The sequence below is a fragment of the Mytilus galloprovincialis genome, chromosome 1, assembly GCF_965363235.1.
Source record: "Mytilus galloprovincialis chromosome 1, xbMytGall1.hap1.1, whole genome shotgun sequence".
NCBI classification, from domain to species: Eukaryota; Metazoa; Mollusca; class Bivalvia; order Mytilida; family Mytilidae; genus Mytilus; species Mytilus galloprovincialis.
In genome coordinates this window covers 128,945,034-128,967,135 of record NC_134838.1, presented here as the reverse complement: position 1 = coordinate 128,967,135, position 22,102 = coordinate 128,945,034, and the positions used below count along the sequence as shown (strand labels likewise).

Here is a 22,102-nt window from a genome sequence, read left to right as displayed (position 1 = left end):
GCGCAACTTGAGGTAGCACATCCAAATGTACGATCCATTTCCATTCTCAATTTTATGTCTATTGAATAAAGGTCCAGTTGGGCATCTCGGATACTACATGTACAAGCAATAGGCCATAGGACTGATCAGACTAAATTTCTCTTTAAGCTACATAGATGGAAAAAATGTACATACACATTGCAAAAGACCTTCGCATTGAAGGAAAGGATTTGCTCAACAGTAGGACCCTGTAAGCAGATTACTTTCCAGCGATGGTTGACGCAACAATTTCTATCCAGGTTAATATTTCAGATGGAAGTAGAACTAGAGACGTCTTGTCTTGTGTACATAACCTCTCGTTTATGACGCTAACAGCTCGACATTGGGATGATCCGTCGATGGCGTTGGGTAACTTAGCTCTATAATAAAAAAGGTGCGACAACTTGGATGCTTAATACTTTGTATACAGATGCATTGTGCTACGAAGTTTCCATCTGTCATTTCCATTGTCTCGTGGTTTAGTTACTACTGTGTGTAGGGCAGTGAGTAAATATTCATGTCAATTTGTTTTGAGAAATGGGATAACTATATTTAGAATGTACCTTTCAAGGTCCTTGTGCCCATCAGATAAATGTTCATTTTACCTCAACCTTATTTCATGAATAAGTTAAATGTTTGTGATAAAGTCCATATATCGGATACTTAAAGCAGTAGGTGTTTTGGATATGGTCCGTGGAAGGAATGATTAAAAGGCGTCATCGGACCTTGACCTCATTTTCATGGTTAAGTGGTCAAAATTGGGTTTTGAGTTTTGGTCTTTATTTCTAATACTATATGCAATAGGTCAACTATATTTGGTGTATGGAAATATTTTATGATGTACATGTCAATCTCGTAGGATTTATTTCACCTTTACTTCATTTTCACGGTTCATTGCTCAGATTTTTTTTTTTGATTTTTTTGTCTTATCTTAAACTACAAGCAATAGATCAACTGCATCTGTTGTATGGAAGGATTGTATAAAAGTGTATGTCTATCTTGCAAGTATCGTCTGACCTCGACCCCATTTTCCTTTGTCCATTGGCATTGTTCAATGTTTTAGTTTGTTTCTACTCCTCTAAGCAATAGGTCGACTATATTTAATGCATAGATTGAGCTTAAGTCGTGCATGTCTGTCTGGCATTGTTCAGCTGACCTTTTCTTCATTTTCATGGATTGGTTTTATTTCTTAGAAACTGCAATAATTCAACTATGTTTGGTGTATTGAATGATGGTATTAAAGGTGTACATGTATTTTTCTTTGGTTTATCTTACCTTGACATCATTTTCTTGAATTATGATACCTTTTTGTGACACTTTGTAAAGAAGGCGAGGCATTTCAGCGTGTGCACTCTTTGTCTTGTTTTAGGGGACTTGATTAAAAACACTTTTGTCGTGTATTTCGCATTTGTGAATAATTATATGACACATCTGGTATAAGGGTTCATTTCAATGTCCTCGTGACCTTTACATACCTGGTTAATTCTTTCGAAGATACTATAACGAGTAATAATGTGAACTAATTATATGCATGCTTTTTTATATAGATTAGACCGTTGGTTTTCCCGTTTGAATGGTTTTACACTAGTAATTTTGGGGTCCTTTATAGCTTGGTGTTCGGTGTGTGCCAAGGCTCCGTGCTGAAGTCCGTACATTGACCTATATTGGTTTACTTTTTGGATGAAGAGTTGTCTCATTGGCACTCATACCACATCTTCCTATATCTATGGAATGAATTTTAATGTCTACTAGCAGGATTCATCTTACCATGACCTCATTTCTTATTATTAAGGTTTCAGGATTTTGTCGGTTTCTTCTACATTTAAAGCAGTAATTGGTGTATGGAATAATTGCATGGTTTACAAGGCTGTTTGCTTTGGTAAATCTTGACTTTCACATCACTTTGATAATGTTTGTGATAATTAACTATCAAGATGCAGCAGGCGAAACATTTCACCGTGCTGTTTTCATTATGCAGAACCTGGCCTTGTTTCGTATCATAGTCACATTTTCCTAAAAGCTAATGGACAGAAAATGAGATAAAGGTTGGACGGACATTAACACTTTCAAATCATGGAATTGCTTTAAGAATTTGAGAAACGGGCCTATCCTTCGTTGATTACTAAAGTCGAAATAAAGGAAGCTTGTCTTATGTCTGGCGCACATGCATATCGTATGCTGATATATGTACCAAATATTGTCGCACCAACACTCGTAAAAAAATAATAATGAATTGTTCAAACACCCGGCTATATTAATTTCATTCAAAAGTACAAATATTTTGTTGAGAATTCGAAATCGAGATATGAATTGGCTTTCATTAACTGAGTATTCTTAGATCAGGAATGAGGGTTTATATTGTGTTGATGTTTTGTGGTGTTTTGGTGTCCCAACAATTGTAAAGCGCTATGGCACAATCTAGGGGGAGGCTCACGGTAGGAGGCCGGAATCAGCAACGAGAAAGAAAACCAAACTAGAATATCAAGAAACTCGCTATTGATTTCATAATGACTTGACACGTTTATATACTAAGTTTTGAATGTCCTAGCAAGTAACAAACAAAAGAATGTATGATTTATGAGTTATCGACAACATGTATAATACACAAATAAAGTTGCAGACGTCGCTTGACCGTTGTCCGAACTTTTAAGATGCTCTTTATAACTTTACTAGACATTCATATAATTTGGTAACTGCTGCAGTCTCATTGTCCAGACAAATTGAATAGTTTATAAAAATGCTTGTTTGACATATTTGAAATATTCAACGCTTGAAAAATGTACAGAACATTTAAACAATAATTCTATGTAAAATAGTTTACAAAGTAGAACCCGCATACATTAACTAATAAACCATATGAAATAAAATAAACTACATTCTTCTATTACAATAATCGCTCTCCCTTTGAAAAAGAGATTGTTCCACCAATCAAAATATATAAACACAAAGAAAAACACTCAATAAAAACACCTTTTTTTTTCTTTTTTTTTTTTTCAAGAATCATAAAATACACAATGAATAATAAAACATATATATAGTACAATTTAAATATTGGTATATATAAAAATGAATATCATATATCTAATGATCTAAAGGCCTTTAATTATTTACAGATGTACATAAAGATACTGATTCTAATGATTATTCTGAGATTATACACGTCGTAATGTAAATATCATTAAAATGCAGTAAACTTTTATTTACGTTAACGATTTTCCCACGGTACTTAATCTTCCTCAATGGACAGAAGTAGTGGGTCCTTTTTCATTAAAATTCTTTTATATTTTATAAATACATTACAATTAACCTTTGGCTTTGAGCTAATACAAGTTTTTCGCGTTTATACGCGCACTTGAATCTAAGTTAGGCGATTTGGGGATTATCTGATAATATAAGAAGGAAGTCTAACTTGAATGGGTCATCTTTGGCAAAATTGTGGAAATTAAAATTTTATTAAATGATAAATAAATGGTAAATGTAAATTTTCTATTTAACGAAAATAGTTTCTGACTTGTCTCTGATAGGATTTTTGCAATCTTTCAAAATAATCGATATATAAACTAATAAAAGGGGGTAAATCATTATGTGGAATTTCTATTTCTGGATTGTTAAGAAGAGTATTTAAACAGGATGACTGTAGAGTTGAATAAGAAAAGGGATCAAACCCGTAGGAAAGTAAATAATTAATCGCATCTAAATAATCTATGTCATCATGATTGTTTATTAATTTGTTCCATACTTAATGTGGCGAAAGTTTAAATAGATCCATATCTGGTAACTCTGAGGAATAGAAAAGAACATATTAGTATAAAGTAGAAGGGTATACAATAGTCTTGCGTTTGTTTGTTTGTTCTGAGGTATCACTATTTGTCGCTAGCATGTTAACATTGTTAATTGGACATTTAATATTTTGATGAAGTAATATAATATAGGCAGAAAATGGTTGTTTAAGTATTGATCGTAGTGTGCATGCCTGAAAAATGTTTAGATCGATGATTTCAGGTACAGAAATGAATTGGGAAGTATTTTTGTTTCTAACTGTAAAATTTGGATACGAAATGTGTAATTTAGGCCGGAAGTAATTTACAACTGTTAAATTGTCAATAATGTTTGGATATTGAACATCCCAATATGTTGGGCATAAAGGCATTGAAAAAATTGGAATGCAAACACAATTGAACCCTGTTGTTATTTCTAAGCATAGTTTAGTATTCATATTTGTTCTTTTGAAGGATTTAATTACCAAAAAGATCGTCATTAAAAAGGAAATGAAAGCTAATGTAAAAACAGCATGATCCCAAGTTATATTGGAATTTAATACGTTAATCCAAGTAGAAGGTGCTTGAGTTGTTGCAGGCTGAAATTTAAAATTTGGGAGCGTAGTGGCAGACGATTGAACAGGTTGATATATAGCTATTGCGGCAGCAATGACTTTGAATTTATAGAATAACCAGATAAGAACAACTGTGTTCAGTGAAGTAATAATAATTGCTATTAATGATAGTATATCATTTGTAGTAGGCCAACTTTCGAAGTTTAGATCAATTTGTCCATCAACCATAGAATCGGCTAAAGTGGAATATATAGTATTCTGTTTCTTGACTCTGGTGACCAATTTTTTTAAATTGAGGTGATATTTTTCATCTTTTGCAAAAATATGACTCATTTTATTTTTGTATATCGTGAAATTCGGTAAAGAGATAGAAACTGGATTAGGAAAAGTTGTATTAGCAAGGATATTTGCAATTTTTGTATCATCAAAGAAGTGTTGTAAAATTGCTAAATTGACTGGATGAAGTTTAGTAAAATCATTTGTTCCATTTACACACAGTGATAATTTCGTTGCAAAGTGTGAAAGTTTAGAAAATAAAATACAGTGACAAGGGATTTTGAAAATACAAAAGGAACAACCTGCTAAGTACTGTTATGTTTTTATCATTACACATTAAGTTTAAATTATCATATTTATAAATTAGAACTGAATCATCTGATATTTGAACAATTTGAGGAGAAATGGCATTAGGCAAAAATTTAAAATCGCAAAAGGTTTTAATTTTCTGTTTGTCATTACTGAAAATATGAAAAGCACATTCTGTAGTATTGGAAGATTCAAATACCGGATTGAAATTACAATGTTTTGGAGTTATACCTTGGCACATATTCATTTGTTCAAAAGTAAGAGTTGTGAAAAATTTCCGATCATGTGTAATTAACATATATTTCGGTAAATCAAAAAGTTGAGTTGCATGAGAATTATTAGTAGTAACTGCAACCGGAAAAGATTTTATTTTATATACTTCAAATAGTTTTCCATGTGTTGTCAAAGGGAATTGAACAACTAAATACAATTTCGTATTATTTTGTAGAACAATATATTTAGCATAATTATAATAATAATGTGGATTTGAAGTTAAAATTTTGAATCCTGTGTAGTTAGCATTTAAAATAATTTGAATATCCGATACAGTTTGTTGGATTACATCCGGTTTTAGAAGAATAGGAGATAATTTTCCTTCTATTAAATTTATTATAGCTGTTTTCAAATCAATTATATAATTCTGTAGAGTAATAGAGTCTTGACTTTGATTAGTTAAAATTTGAAAATAGTCTGTATAATGGTCTTCTAAGTTTTTAAAATCTCTTTGAATAAGGGCATTTAAAAATATTAAACCCTGATAATTATTTTCAATACCTTGCATAGCATTATCAAGTCTTTTCTCTGTTTGCGAAACAAAAGACGCTAAACTACCGCCATATTGTTTTAACGCATTCGAGATTTTATTGTTTTCAGATGTTAAGGAATTAATATGGGTTACAATTTTTTTCATAGAATCCTCCGTTATAAGACCAAACAAACCCCCCATAATCGATCCTACAAAGGGAATCAGTGCTCTTTTAGATTTGCCAATTACGGTCCTATTTAGTTTCGGTACCAATTTGTCTATTAATGATTTTGTGTCTTGAATTTGCGCATTCATATATTCTTTCATGTAATTTACTTGTGCAACAATTTTGTCATACGATTGACATACACGACCTGCTCTCTGTGGACATTTAGTGACCAATTTATGTTGTAAGTTCAAATACATTGGTATTTCATAAATATGTGTCCAATAATCTGTAGCGAAGTCAATATTAGGCTGATTTTGGAATATAACTCCATAATTTATTCTCTGTTCATCTGCTTTTGACGTTGACAAAAGTAAGGCAAAAAGCAAAAACGGCAAAATCACAAATCCAAATCTTGTCATGCCTACAATATATATAAAAAAAAAGGAATTAATTTGATTTCTGATGATCCAAAAGATTGGGGTAAAATTTTTTTTCAGAGGTCTAAATGAAGGACAATTTAGATATAGGTAATCAAGTAGAAGAATGTGATTGTCGTTTGCTTGCCACTCTTGTAAAATAGTTAAGTATTTATTAACGTCTTTTTTTTTAATCTTTTGTGCGCTTTTTCTGAATGAAATGCTACCTTTAAAGCTTGACTAACATTTTCTTGCGGTTCCCATGTTGGGTTTGAGTTATCTTTCCATTGAACTAAATAATGTTTCTTTCCGGATATCCATTTTAATTTTAATAACTTAATAGCCTCGTACCATTGGTCATTTTTGTTTTGACCGTTATTTGATGTTGATTCATCAACATCACTTTGAGAGTTGTCTTCTTTATTTTCTGCTTGATTTAAATCTTCATTTAAATTATCAGGATTTGGTTGATTTATATTAGCAGGCTCATTAGGTAAAGCTTCCTTATCTGTTAAAAGATTCGGAGGTGGTCTAAAATCACTTGGATCTTTAAAAGCTTTAAGTCTGTTTGCATGAATGAATGATTTAACTGGCCTAAGGGTTTTTAAATTAAGAAGTTTATAAATTAAATCATGTCGATTTTCAAGTATAGAAAATGGTCCTGTCCATTTAGGTTCTAATTTCTTTTTTTTTCCTATTTGGACTTTTTCTTGTTTAAGTAAAACATGATCACCTACCTTAAAATTTGGTATTTTAGTAGATTTATCATAATATGTTTTGCTTTTAAGTTGAGCATCTTCCAAATTTGTTTTAGCTAGATCATGAATAATTTTAACTTTATTTATTAATTGATCTATATATTTTTCTGGAGATTGAGTAATTAATTCTTCAGGAATTAAGGCTATATCTATTGGTAAAGGCATTTCCCTTCCAAATATCATATAATAAGGTGAAAAACCCGTAGATTGCGTACACGGACTCATTCTAAAAGCCATCATAATACTCGGTAACACTTGCGGCCAATTTGTTTGTTGTTCAGAGCAATACGCTCTTAAAGATTGAGCTAGAGTAGAATTTGTTCTTTCACAAGCTACATTACTTTGCGGATGATATGAACTGGTGAAATGTTGGGTAACATTGAACATTTTGCATAAAAGATTGACAAGCTTGCCTAGATTACTTGCATGTCTATCAGATACCAAATATCGACAAGCTCCATATCTAGTAAAAATTTCAGAATATAAAATGTTTGCAATTTCCTAAAAGCTAATGGACAGAAAATGAGATAAAGGTTGGACGGACATTAACACTTTCAAATCATGGAATTGCTTTAAGAATTTGAGAAACGGGCCTATCCTTCGTTGATTACTAAAGTCGAAATAAAGGAAGCTTGTCTTATGTCTGGCGCACATGCATATCGTATGCTGATATATGTACCAAATATTGTCGCACCAACACTCGTAAAAAAATAATAATGAATTGTTCAAACACCCGGCTATATTAATTTCATTCAAAAGTACAAATATTTTGTTGAGAATTCGAAATCGAGATATGAATTGGCTTTCATTAACTGAGTATTCTTAGATCAGGAATGAGGGTTTATTCCCTTTATGTGTGTCCTCAGTAACAATCTACAGAGTTCCTTTTTCGTCTCGCCTGTGACGAAAGCCCGGGGATGCAAGACATTGGTTACTATCCAGCGTTGGCATATTAAAACTATGGTTAATATCCAGCGGTGGCATAAACTATTAGTTTTTAAAGTGTTTTTTAGAAGGTCGAAGACCTGGATTTCTCTTGTATGCAGATCGACTTCAATCTAATTAAAAACCGGTCTCATCGCTCCCGTTTTCTGATATGTCGGGTCCCACGCGACATACCAGAAAACGGGAGCGATGAGAGATCGGTTTTTAATTAGATTGGATCGAATTTTACGGGTTTCTGTCTGTCGTGTGTCTTTTACCTCATTTTCATGACTCCGAGACTTCGAAAAAACAGTTTTTTGTAAGGTTGTAAGTTTGTAAGTTTACTTGAGGTGATGAACTTACTTGCAAAAGAAAAGGATATGCTAGAACTGGCAGAGAGAAAAATCCTCCGACAAATTCAAGGACTTCCAAATAATACAGCAAATATGGCTGTATATACCCTGGTATGAGCAGAACCTATTGCCATCACATTAGACAAAAATGTACTTACCTTCTTCATGAATATTGTTCGAAATCCAGGAACCATAGAATGTGAAATTCTGCGCCGACAAATAGTATTCTCAGACCAAAGAGGAAAAGACTTAATCAACAGAGTAGAAAAAACTCTATAAAAATACAATTTGAAATCCAGTAGCTACTACATAGAAAATCCACTGAATAAAATGGAATGGAAAAGACTAGTAGGAATAAAGATCAAGGAATACTGGAAAAATGAATGTCATAATGAAAAAATGGAAAAAACATCACTTAAATACATAGAGATACAGAACAATCCATTAAATGAAGCTCACAATATATGGAAAAGTGTAAAAAACAATAGTAAAGATGTAAAGGCAGGAGAAATAAAAGCAAGAATAAGTACTCAAACGTACATATTCCAAGCCAAAAGAGCTAAGTTCGATCCAAAAGTTAACCCTTTGTGTACAATTTGCGAACAGGAAAATGAAGATCTAGAACATTTTATTCTACACTGCAAAGAACTAGAGCAAATAAGATCTAAATACTGCTCAAAAATCGAACAGACAATGGATGAAATTGATACGTCAAAATACAAGAAGATCAAACAACAAGGGAATTTACTGCAGCTCATAATAGACTGTACTAGCAAGGACATAAACTGTTACCCAACTGTGTATGAAAACATTGAAACTCTGGCTAGAAATATGTGTTATGAGATGCACTTGCTGCGCACAAAAAGGATAAAAAACCTGATCACAAGTACAGTATAAGTAAACTTCTTAAAATTGTTACTTACAAATAGTATACCATCCAACTATTTTACGGCTTATAAGTTTTTAAAAATAAATCTTCCCTTTAAAATTGTAAGATATCAGTTATAATTTAAAAAGAGTAATGACAAGATCTCCATATAGAAATGAAACTGTAAAGAAAATTTTTGTATATATTATACCTTAAATTTATGTCCAAACCCCAACAACTTTACATAAGTCTTACAGGAAATTTTCATTATTATTCCTGATATATGTATAGCACCCTCAGCTATGATTATAAGTAATTTTAAACTTTTGACCATTTTAATTCTTGTAAATACATGTATATGCAGTTGTTTTTTAACATTTTCCTACACCCTAGCACATATAAATCATTATATATTTTTAAAAACTTTATGATGACAATCCTATGAATTAATTATGATATCTATTATTTAGTGATCATTATAACCAAATTCAGTCATCTGTATATAATTTAATAAATTGTTTCCCTATGTTTTAAGGTGTAAATAGTTGCTCAAACTATACCCTTTGGGTAGTGCTCCACATTTAATGGAGGAATATACAAGAAACTGAAACTGAACTGAACTGTGTAAGGTGAAAAACTCACTTATGCGATAACTATATTTGGTATTTAGGTATGTCTTGCAATGTCTACATGTCTTTCTGACAGGGTTCACCCGACTCATTTCATGAATCAGTGATCAGGGTTAAAGTCATTTTATTGAGTCCGTTTCTCTGAAACTATATGAGGTGTATGGAATGATTGTAAGGGGAACATGGTCAGTCTGGTAGGTTTCATCTGACCTTGACCTCATTTTCCTGATTATTGGTTCAATGTTGTGTTTTGTGTTCTTTGAAAAGGGTTTACAAGTACTATAAGCAATTTAATTTGGTGGATGGAATGACTAAGGTATTTTATTGGTCAGTAACACAGGCGAGACATTTCCGCGTGTTCAGTCTTGTTTTCTTATAGTTTTATTACATCACTACACGAAGTAAGTGCTGATTGAGCGTTCACAAAACATAAGATATTCGAGCGAGAAGTCTGCTATAATTAGTTTCCGTTTATTTTATTTTTTAAATAATAATCAACCAGTTTGTTCATTTGTAAAAATTGTTTCACGTTGTGCTAACTGCATGTGTTCCTATTAAAGCTTATTACAATATAATATCAATTTTGCGAATTGTTGACGTCGTACGGTGACTTGTAATTTTTCACAATCATTAACAGTAAGAGTAAAATGATGGGTGGTCGGGGTCTTTAAAAAATGCATCCCATGCCCCTATGCGTTTATATTAGCGATAACATCTGGTGAATACACAGTGGGTAAGTCAAGTAGGCCCTTATACGTATATAGACGTAAAAACTCTTAATCATTTATTACTTTCATCAGTCACTTAATAAATAAAGATAAATGTAACGAAAATAAAACCCATGCTGAAAATTGCTGACTCCACAAATGTCTATTCGTAATATAGAGCATAAACAGTGCCTACAGCATACACATATTTGTTGTGGAATGAAGAGCATGCAAAACTGTCTCTCTCGTGGTCCCAGAGATATCTACTCCCAATCCTTACTCCTTGGTCATTCTGTTGTCCAATGGTCACCAGACTTATTATTTTATATCTGTAAGATAAATCACGTCGTCAATAAATAGAATTAAGAACGGAAACAGGGAATTTGTTAAAGAGACAACAACCCGAAAAAAATGTAAAAACAGCCCAAAGACATCAATGGTTCTTCAACACAGTGAGAAGATGATAATATATATATATAAAAAAATCAATTAAATGAAGTGTTTTTACACTGTTTTCCCCCCTATTCACGATTAAAGAACGAAAGTGTTACTGGTTTCGTCTATACCTCAACATTGCCATAAAAATATCAAAGGCAGTTACGATGAATTTTAAAGTTTTGAATTGATTTGATTTGTTTTTAGTATTACACCCTCCCCTTATATCAAGGCAACACAGTTTTAATGCAGTGCACTCCAGACAATGTGAATATAATATGGTAGTTATTAGAAATGGACATAATTGTCTTTTTTGTTTGAACATCGCAACATTAAACATACTTCACTACGATACATGTTTTTCTTGGGAACTGATTTATTTTCAGAAAAAAAGTTCGTTAACAGATTTTAAATATATTCAATGTACAGTTTCTTATACAAAATTTGTTCGGTAATTAATGTCCCCAGGTTTAGTAGCGACAATGTCTCGTCGATAGCAGCATGATTTCCACAGATAAGACTACTCCGTCACACAAAATAATTACGGTAATGCAATCGGCTTAAAATATTAATTCATAATTAAATTTTTTTTCTTCTAATGTTTAATCGATATAGGTTTTATTTAGAAATGCTGGTATTTATACACGCATATCATTTCTATGAAATTGAAACAATCTAAACAACTGGCAATTCCAAATGAAATCAAAACAAACAGTTTGTCACAATATTAGGATGATCAACATGATGGATGATGTTTATTTTAGCTCTATAACCACGGTATGTACAGAGATATGATCCAGACAATGTATTGCAAAATTAAATACATAATGATTCTCCTAAGACCCATGCAATAATTTCATATACAAACAAGAATGTGTCCATAGCACACGGATGCCCAACTCGCATTATCATTTCCTATTTTCCGTGGACCGTAAAATTATCATAAAAACTCTAATTTGGCACCAGAATTGGAAAGATCATATCATATATAGGGAACATGTATACTAAGTTTCAAGTTGATTGGACTTCCAACTTCATGAAAAACTACCATGACCAAAAGCTTTAAAAGCAGGACGGACGGAGTGAGAGACGATGATAGACGTACAGACAAAAAATATTGCCCCTAGGTGGGGCATACAATTTTTTTTTTAAAAGCCGATGTTGCGACTGAATTATGTTGTAAACGGATTGGACATTGGTTGATAATAGTGATTCTTTTTCTATACATATACAGGATAATTGTAAAATCTGCTATTTAAGTAATGGGTAAGACCTGAAATTAGATCAATTGTACATAAAAAATTATTTCTCCCACTAAAAGGGAAATCAACAGAGACCAAAGAATATCCCAAAGAACAACACGGATTGGACATTGGTTGATAATAGTGATTATTTTTCTATACATATACAGGATAATTGTAAAATCTGCTATTTAAGGTCTTTAAGTAATGGGTAAGACCTGCAATTAGATCAATTGTACATAACAAATTATTTCTCCCACTAAAAGGGAAATCAACAGAGACCAAAGAATGTCCCAAAGAACAACAAAATCCTTAATTTTCCAGATATCTGACTTCGGACAAGCATTTTCTCCAGTTTTCACATAGGAGGGAATACACGACAAAGTTTTTAGTATCATTATACTGCACTATTTACATTTCTAAATTTGTCATTCATAAAATTGAGAATAATAATGGGGAATATGTCAAAGAGCAGACAACAGCCGAAGGCCACCAATGTAGGTATACTAATTCGTCATTTTTCAGTAACAATCATTATGATACATTTTGTGGGTCATTTCCACTTTTCAATAGTTTATAAGATATCATAAGCAATTCTTAAATATTTATATTGCTTATATTATTCATAATCATCATTCAATGCCCAAACATTATGTCCTGATAAAAAAAAATATGATTCAATTATACAAAACTAATTTGCCCGTGTACGAATTTTACAGTACTAGTGTGGCGTCATTGTTTTTAAAATACTTCTATAAACGTTTTGGTTGCCATGACACTTACCAATCAATTAAGATCTAATATACAATATTATAATTATTCATAATCCTCAACCTTTACTGTTGTATCCTTACATCTATTTTTTTTTGCAGCAATCTTCTTTTATTATGTCAACTGTTGAAACAGAATGGCGAGTACATAATCTTTACTCACCTCTTAAAATTGAGTTCCTTTACTTTCAGCTTTAATTCCTCTGCTAGTGACTTGGACAATATAGAACACTCGATTGGATCGTATTTCCTTCCTGAAAAATAATTATTGGCCCATTTCTTATTTGTTCTTGTGTTTGTATGTTATAATTGAACCATTCCTTATTTGGTCGTGTGTTTATGTGTTATAATTGAACAATTCCTTATTTTGTCTTGTGTTTATATGCTATAATTGAACCATTACTTATTTTGTCTTGTGTTTATATGTTAACATTGCCCAATTACTTTTTTTGGTCTAGTGTTTATAATAGTGTTTATATGTGTAAGTATTAACCCATAACTTATTTTGGTCTAGTGTTTATAATAGTGTTTATATGTGTAAGTATTAACCCATAACTTATTTTGGTCTAGTGTTTATAATAGTGTTTATATGTGTAAGTATTAACCCACAACTTATTTTGGTCTAGTGTTTGTATGTGTAAGTATTAACCCATAACTTATTTTGGTCTAGTGTTTATAATAGTGTTTATATGTGTAAGTATTAACCCATAACTTATTTTGGTCTAGTGTTTATAATAGTGTTTATATGTGTAAGTATTAACCCACAACTTATTTTGGTCTAGTGTTTGTATGTGTAAGTATTAACCCATAACTTATTTTGGTCTAGTGTTTATAATAGTGTTTATATGTGTAAGTATTAACCCATAACTTATTTTGGTCTAGTGTTTATAATAGTGTTTATATGTGTAAGTATTAACCCACAACTTATTTTGGTCTAGTGTTTGTATGTGTAAGTATTAACCCATAACTTATTTTGGTCTAGTGTTTATAATAGTGTTTGTATGTGTAAGTATTAACCCATAACTTATTTTGGTCTAGTGTTTATAATAGTGTTTATATGAGTAAGTATTAACCCACAACTTATTTGGTCTTGTGTTTATGATTTATAATTGACCTACTAGTAACTTCAAGTTCTTACCTTCTAGATTTTTGGCAAAAATGTCGTCTATTATAGGTTTAACCTTGTCTGCTCTAAACTTTGAGTCTGGTTCTAATTTAAAGGTATTCTCATAATATACCTGAAACAAGAACTCAAAAGCTTCAGATTCATTCCAATGACTAACAACACTAATACAAATGTATTCTAGACAGCAACTAATATGAACTGTTTATTGGCCTCCACCATACTGTCGATTTGTTCTCTGATAGGAACATGTATGGGTTTGGGAGGACAGTCAGTAAAGACAATACAAATTTTACGTTAGTGTCAGAGCTGGTTTTTTTTTACATTGTTTAACTTTGAACTCAATATTTTCACAAATGTATGTACTTATTAGGAAACACGATAACACTCACAGGAACTTTATAAAAAGTAATATGTTTATACCAACCTTTTAAAAAGGGCAATTTTATTCTTAAGGACCTTTCCTTGAAATATTTGCTTTTGGATTTACAGACTTAATTGGTGTTTATATTATTGCTGCTATTCAATAATTGCACCAATGCATCAATGTCAATAAGTTTATTTAAAGGTCTGGATTAAGAATACAATGTAACCTTTCTAATGAATTGTCATTCTGTACGGGTATACATTATAACGTTTTTAACAAGTACCATTTACTATACTGATTTTAATGCAAATTCTTTGAGATAGTGATTAAGATGATAACACAATGTTGACTGCTGTACCCCTATTTTTGACATTTTTACCTATTATGTCTGTTTGTTTTGTTCACGCATCGGTGACAATATAATGGAATTTGCGACTGTCATACAAGTGAGAGGTTTAGCTAGCTATAAAACCAGGTTCAATCCACCATTTTCTACATTTGAAAATGCCTGTACCAAGTCAGGAATATGACAGTTCTTGTCCATTCGTTTTTGATGCGTTTTGTTATTTGATTTTGCCATGTGATTATGGACTTTCCGAATTGATTTTCCTCTGAGTTCAGTATTTTTGTGATTTTACTTTTTTCTAGCTGAACACAAGTTCATCTTTTGTTATTCCACTTATCGAGTGCTAACAATACTAGTTAATTTTTTGATATTCTACTGACCAAGTCCTCACAAAACTAGTTCCATGTTTTGCAATTCCACTGATCGAGTGCCAACAAAACTAGTTCATCACTTTTTTTATTCCACTGATCGAGTGCTAACAAAACTAGTTCATCTTTTGATATTCCACTGATCGAGTGCTAACAAAACTAGTTCACATTTTGTTATTCCACTGATCGAGTGCTCACAAAACTAGTTCATTCTCTGTTATTCTTCTGATCGAGTGGCCATAAAACTAGTTCACATTTTGTTATTCCACTGATGGAGTGCTTAAAAAAACTAGTTCATCTTTTATGATTAAACTGTTCAAGTGTTCACAAAAAACTAGTTCATTTTTTTGTTATTCTACTGATCGAGTGCTCACAAAACTAGTTCACCTTTTCAGGTTTTTGTTATTCTACTGATCGAGTGCTCACAAAACCAGTTCATCTTATGTTATTGTCGAGTGCTCACAAAACCAGTTCATTCTATATTCTTCTTCTGATTGAATGCTCATAAAACCAGTTCATCCTATGTTATTATACTTATCGAGTGCTCACAAAACCAGTTCATTCTATGACTATGTAATTCTTCTGATTGAGTGCCCACAAAACTAGTTCACCTTGTGTTATTCCACTGATTGAGTGATCACAAAACTAGTTCATTCTTTGTTATTCCACTGATCGAGTGATCACAAAACTAGTTCATTCTTTGTTATTCCACTGATCGAGTGATCACAAAAACTAGTTCATTCTTTGTTACTCCACTGATTGAGTGATCACAAAACTAGTTCATTCTTTGTTATTCCACTGATCGAGTGCTCACAAAAATAGTTTATTCTTTGTTATTCCACTGATCGAGTGATCACAAAACTAGTTCATTCTTTGTTATTCCACTGATCGAGTGATCACAAAACTAGTTCAATCTTTGTTACTGATCGAGTGCTCACAAAACTAGTTCAATCTTTGTTATTCCACTGATCGAGTGTTAACAAAACTAGACTAAGTTCATCTTCTGGTATTCCACTGACCAAGTCCATAGTTTTGTCTCCTGTCATATTGTATACTTTACTATAACCTTTTAACCTAAAGATGATATGGTAGTTGACAGACCTTTTGAAAGTCTCTGTTGTATGTGTTCAAAATATTTTTGACGGAGGTTTTTTTTTTTTATCGTTGGGTTGTCGTCTCATGGACGTTCACCCCACATCTCCTTTTTTACAAGGCTTTTAGGAAAATCACGTATGAGCAACAACCTAATCCCATTTACATGTTAGTTAGTATACGACAATTTGTTGCTATATATATATATATATATATATATATATATATGCATGTTTGTGTTGATGTCGTTACTCATTTCTACAAAGCGGCGACAATAAACCATCACATTAAGATTTTTGCAGTGATTCCTTAAATGTAGACGGTGACTACAAGATAATTCAAATAAGTGAATGGCCATTTTTCTTTCCTGTTCTTACACGTGTATGAAAATTGAAGATCTACATCAAATATATATGTTTCAAAGATAAAAAAAAATAATTAATTAACAGACGTCTTATGAATACCACAAGCATGTTATACTTATAAGACATAAATCCCTTTTTTCACTATCCTACCCAACAGTATTTATTTCCCAGTCAAATATAGAAGACTATAATCAAATGAGTAATGTGAATCATACATACCTTCTTCGCGGGTCTTCCTGTATCCTCCGAGAGTCTTGGATCACAGGCATAAGAAGTTATACTAGAACCAATGGCTGTCAATCTTTTATCGGGTATTTCAAATAAACTAGAGACCCTAGTTCCCAAATCTCTTCCCTGAGCAGTTAGTCCTGCCATGTTGTACACCTGTCAACCAAACAATAACAATGATGATGATGCTGGGTGATAATTGTATAGTGTTAGGTCACGCTATCTACAATGAAATTATTTATGTACAAGTAATTGTACATTGATTAACGCCTCAATTCATGACCAGATTGCTCGTCCTTTTGTTTATCGATTGTTCACATAAGAAGCATTATTTAGCCATCAAATCAGTAAAAGCAATTTGAGAACAGTCAATTGAAGAAACAAGTTAAAAGTGGCATAATTAACTTTCTGTAATTATCAGCTCTTTGAAAGAAATGTTATCTGGTATAAAAAGCCGATTTCCTATGTGTTTGTTATACCATTCTGTCGTTATGTCAGGGAAAAAAAGATGAAAAGTGGTAATATTTCATTACAGCTCTTATTACCTGATCATAAAGTGCGATCAAATCAAATCTCAGCAGTCATAATTATTGGCTATAATTACTATTAATATATAAAGTTCTTCATCGATTTTACTGGAATAGATGTTTTAACCAAACCTTTGCCAACCTAAGTAAATATAACGTCTAATGAATAATTGTTTTTGTGATTTTATTAAATTCTTTTTCGAACATACACCTTTCAATTCATAAGTTAGATAAATTTAAATGGATGAATATCCACGCAGCAATAAAAAGAAACCAAATAAGGCGAAATTGTTTAGTAAAGACTAAAATGCTGGCTGCACACACCAATTTTAGCATTTTTTATTTTTTTTTTATTTATTTCCTTTCTTAGCTAGCGGTGGATTGCTTTGGCACATCAGTAAGTTATAAATATGTATAACCGACTTTAAATATATATGTTATGCTTTAATATGCGTAGACATCGACACATTAATAAAACTCGTTGGCAGATTCTCACAGAGTAAAAAGCGCCTTTTTGTCGATTTTCTATTTGCTTTTTTCACTGCAAACGTTTTCTGTTCAGTTCAGATTGAATTTAGCATCCAGTTTTCCTTAGGTTAAACGAACATTTAAAGGATTTTGATATAAATATAGACATAGAAAATCTTTGTTTGACAATTTGAAACCCTCAAAATTTCCGATGCTACAAAGATTTTGATACGATTGGAGAATAAACGTGGACCAGAGACTGAGAGTGAGATGATCTTATTTCACACCGTCATTCATTTTCAATCAATGCCATGCAATTAAGATAAATTATTCTTTCTTGGGATGAATACCTTCGTACCCAATTCATTTTTACATTTTGCGATTTAACTCCTTCAACCGAAATTAACCGATATCTTCTTTGATCATTTTGAGTATTGCTCAAGGTGCGGTTTTGTTCATTGTTGAGGGCAGTACGCTGACCCAAGTTGCTGACTTCTACATCATTTTGATCTCTGGTAGAGTAATATCGGACCGGTTTACTCCATCATATCAAAAATCTTACAAAGTGCTAAACACAACATGAAACATATATATATGACTTTTTTTTATAATAGCCAATATCTTTTTTTTTACGTTTCTTTACGTCTATTAACAGCTCTGTCACGTTTTGACTTTTGAAGACACTGAAGAACAGATCTCATATGTGATTCTAGACCTTTTGTTTGATTATATAGGATCATATAGGGAAAAAGTAAAATCACAAAAATGACTAAACTCCGAAGAAAAATTAAACTGAAAATCCCTAATCAAATGGCAAAATCAAATGATAAAACACATCAAACGCATTGATAACAACTGTCATATTGGAGCCCCCACCCCCTTTTAGGTCAGTCAACGCACCCTTTTTAAGAAAAGTAATCCGCCACTGGATCTTATAACATTTGAGAGGTTAAAAGAAGAAGGCATTTGGTACGAGTTGCCTATATTGACTATATAAGTGTAATGGATAATGCCTCGGTGCACAGGAGTTTAAAATTCTATCAATAAGGGGGTAAAAATATACCAAAGTCGACAATCACAGAAGAGCTTCTCTCGAAGAGAAAAGAAGTAATGTCTAATGCAAATGAACGACTTTTGCCATCTAGATTTTGGGTAAAATTCTGCAGAAGATGTAAAACCTTGAAATTGTAGCCTATTTTTGATTTTAAGCTACAGTCAGTTTAAAGGAAGACATAAATGTATCTTCATTTGTAAAGCATGAGTGTATTCCTGACACAAATACGCACCCTTTTCCACAATAACAATCAGAATATTTGTAAACAACTGTCATTCAAATGTACCGCTGTAAAAACTTTACACGCATGCGCACAATTAGAATAAAATTTCATACATGACGGAACTGAATCGACAGAAATTCGTGTTTTACTTCTACGCCAGTGTGACACAGGCGTTTATCTCTGAACTTTGTGACCATATGTATACACGAAAATCATCGGGACATTCAAAATTCGCTATGTCGAAGGGTAAACCGACAACGCCATATCAATATGGGCTTGTTCAGTCAAAGATATTTTATGTAGTTATGGTTTTCATGATGTATGGCTAAAACAAAGCGTAAATAATGTTGATATATTCATACATGAGTTAAAACAAAGAATGAAAGATACCTTTATTGCTGATGTTAATTAATGCTTTTTTTTTTCATCAAAATATATACTTTATAGATATATATATGACACAGATATACTGCAATTTTATTTAGATAGACCTGTTAATCAAATATATAAACCTTTTATATGTAAATATTGTATCTCCGCCCATAGCCTCAATATAGAAACAGGCAGATATTACAATGTATGATAGAGAAAATAGATTATGTACTATGTGCACTAACAATATTGTAGAAGATGAAAACCATGTTATTCTAGAATGTAATAGATATAGTGATGTAAGAAAACTATACATTAAGAAATATTATTGGCAATATCCATCCACTTTTAAACTTATACAGGTGTTATCAGTTCACAATGTGAAAGAACTTAATAATTTAGGTAAATTTTTGTTTAATATTGAAAAAAATCGTAATATGTAGTTGTATTATTTATTTATCATATGAATTTATTTTCATTCTCCGCCATACATGTATTGTGTATAATTATTGTATTTATATTTCACTGATGCATTAAAAAAATATTGTAAAATTGTATATTCTATAAGCTGTATTGCTTCTGAATAAAGTATTATTATCATGTGGAAAACTCATATTATGACAAAACGACAAACAGTCCACTAGCATGAAAACCCCATACAGAAAACCAAAAACATAATAATAACTTGAGTGCATAATTTTTATTGATGATTAAAGTTTGAATTCTTTTATAGCCTACCAGCTCTTTTTCTTGGAGTAGATGTTAATAAGTTGAATAAAACTTGAGTCTTATCCATTTCACTGTCCCTTTTTAACAATAAAATGTGTTTAAACTAGCTCTTCAAGTTTTCTCATGTTTCAACCACCGACACCGCGGCTTGTCTCAGAAATTTGCTTTCCTATATATACCTTAAATACCTTAATATAGCATTTTTATAATATATGATTATGTGATAACTAGAAATGACCTCAGTTATACCGTAGTGACGCGGAAAGATACAACGGATTCCTTATCTCTTTTTTAGATATTTTGTTTTGAGTTTTAATTTTTAAGCAACTATTCTTTAATATTTTAACTTATTTTCACTAAGTGTGTTCTTGCTAATCCAAATGATATGCCAATAACAGCAGTTTTACTTACATAGAGAAACATTATTTTTATTTCCAGTAGAGGAACCATTATGGGCAAAATAATTCATTATATCTAAACAATTAGATAAAAATATATAGGTAATACAAAAGAAACAGTTCAAATATAGAATATAAAATGAGTAAATGTTATAACCATATAAACGTCATGATGCCCCTTTATTTTTGTTTTCGGTTTCCAGTAAAGAGCTTGACGAAAAAAAGCTACTAAAGATTGAAAATTTCCGGGTGGCTGTTTGATTATAATACATATACACACCACCAACAACAACAACGAAAAGGTAACTTATGTATTTTAGTTGATAAATGTCTTATTTGTATTATTTAATGAAAACGTGGTGCATATGTATGATATTTTAATTCTCGATCTTTTATGCTTTATATATATATATAAAGTAAAAATATTTTTTTTATACTCGGTTATAATTTTTTCAAAATTATTTTACTGTAGTAATTTACTATTAAATTTTCAATATTCCCTTTCTTTGAAGCTCTAGAATTCTGTTTAAAAATCTGTGTATTGTAATACCAGACATATAATCTGTGGCATAATGTCACATGAACACACACGACAAGTTTTAAAAGCTTAATTCGCGATCTAGAGTAATCTATTCTTTTTATTTTTATTCAGATCTATGTTTTCGGGACCATAATCGCTTTACTGAAGATATGATTTTCGATATGCATAGTGATATAAAGGTAGGAGACTTCGCTGAGTTCGTGTTATCAACTTACATAGAGGATAATGTGTTGTTAATTTCTTCAGTATGGGCTGTAAATTCTTCCAATTCTAGAAGAACAATAAACAGACCTGAAGCATTCGACTATCATTACAACGAATTTTGGTGTTTTATACTCTGACAAGAGAGGCGAAAGATACCAAAGGGACATTCAAACTCATACGTCAACAATAAACTGACAACGTCATTGCCAAAAAGATTATGAAAAACGGACAAACAATATTAAACAAAACACAACACAACATAGAAAACTAAAGACTGGGCAACACACACTCGGATCCACCAAAAACTGATAACAGGTGTCCCGGAAAGATAATTAAGCAGATCCTGCTCAACATGTGGCACAATCGTGACTCTCATGTTAGTACAAACCCGGTAATAAGTCTACTTCGAAAGGTAACATTTTGGGGAAAGGGGATGGGATTTTATTTCCGATATTTGGAAAGAGGGGCGAAAGATACCAGAGGGACAGTGAAACTCATAAATCGAAAATAAACTAAGAATGTCATGACTAAAAGAAAGAAAAACAGAAAAAATATTGGTACACTAGACACAATATAGAAAACTAAAGACTAAGCAACACAAACTCCACCAAAACCTGGGATCTCAGGTGCTCCGGAAGGGTAAGCAGATCCAGCTCCAAATCTGGCACCCGTCATGTTGCTCATGTAAAACCGGTAAATAGTATAATTGGGTAGGTCACATTCGTGAAATGGAAACGGGATTGTAG

The 22,102-nt window shown here is 31.9% G+C and overlaps 1 protein-coding gene across 2 annotated transcripts; it reads right to left on the bottom strand.

Annotated features, from left to right (window-relative positions):
* Positions 1–10,569: 10,569 nt before the first annotated feature.
* On the bottom strand, positions 10,570–19,199 carry LOC143059014 (dynein light chain Tctex-type 5-B-like). Of its 2 annotated transcripts, none has more exons than XM_076232478.1 (5): positions 19,122–19,199; positions 16,832–16,996; positions 14,090–14,189; positions 13,115–13,205; positions 10,570–10,834 (listed from the first exon to the last, which is right to left on the bottom strand). In XM_076232478.1, exons 2-5 carry the CDS (start codon positions 16,985–16,987, stop codon positions 10,669–10,671), a joined length of 513 nt encoding a protein of 170 aa, XP_076088593.1. In that variant the 5' UTR covers positions 16,988–16,996; positions 19,122–19,199; the 3' UTR covers positions 10,570–10,668. The 2 variants fall into 2 exon arrangements, with proteins under 2 accessions (XP_076088593.1, XP_076088600.1); XM_076232485.1 differs by having other exon boundaries at positions 16,832–17,063; positions 19,122–19,185.
* Between the last annotated feature and the right edge of the window lie 2,903 nt (positions 19,200–22,102).

Coding starts and splice junctions, on each gene's coding strand:
- LOC143059014 (XM_076232478.1), bottom strand. CDS start 16,987: ATGGCAGGACTAACTGCTCAGGGAAGAGATTTGGGAACTAGGGTCTCT. Junction 14,190..16,831: donor CAGGAAGACCCGCGAAGAAG/GTATGTATGATT, acceptor TTCTTGTTTCAG/GTATATTATGAGAATACCTT. Junction 13,206..14,089: donor TTTTGCCAAAAATCTAGAAG/GTAAGAACTTGA, acceptor ATTATTTTTCAG/GAAGGAAATACGATCCAATC.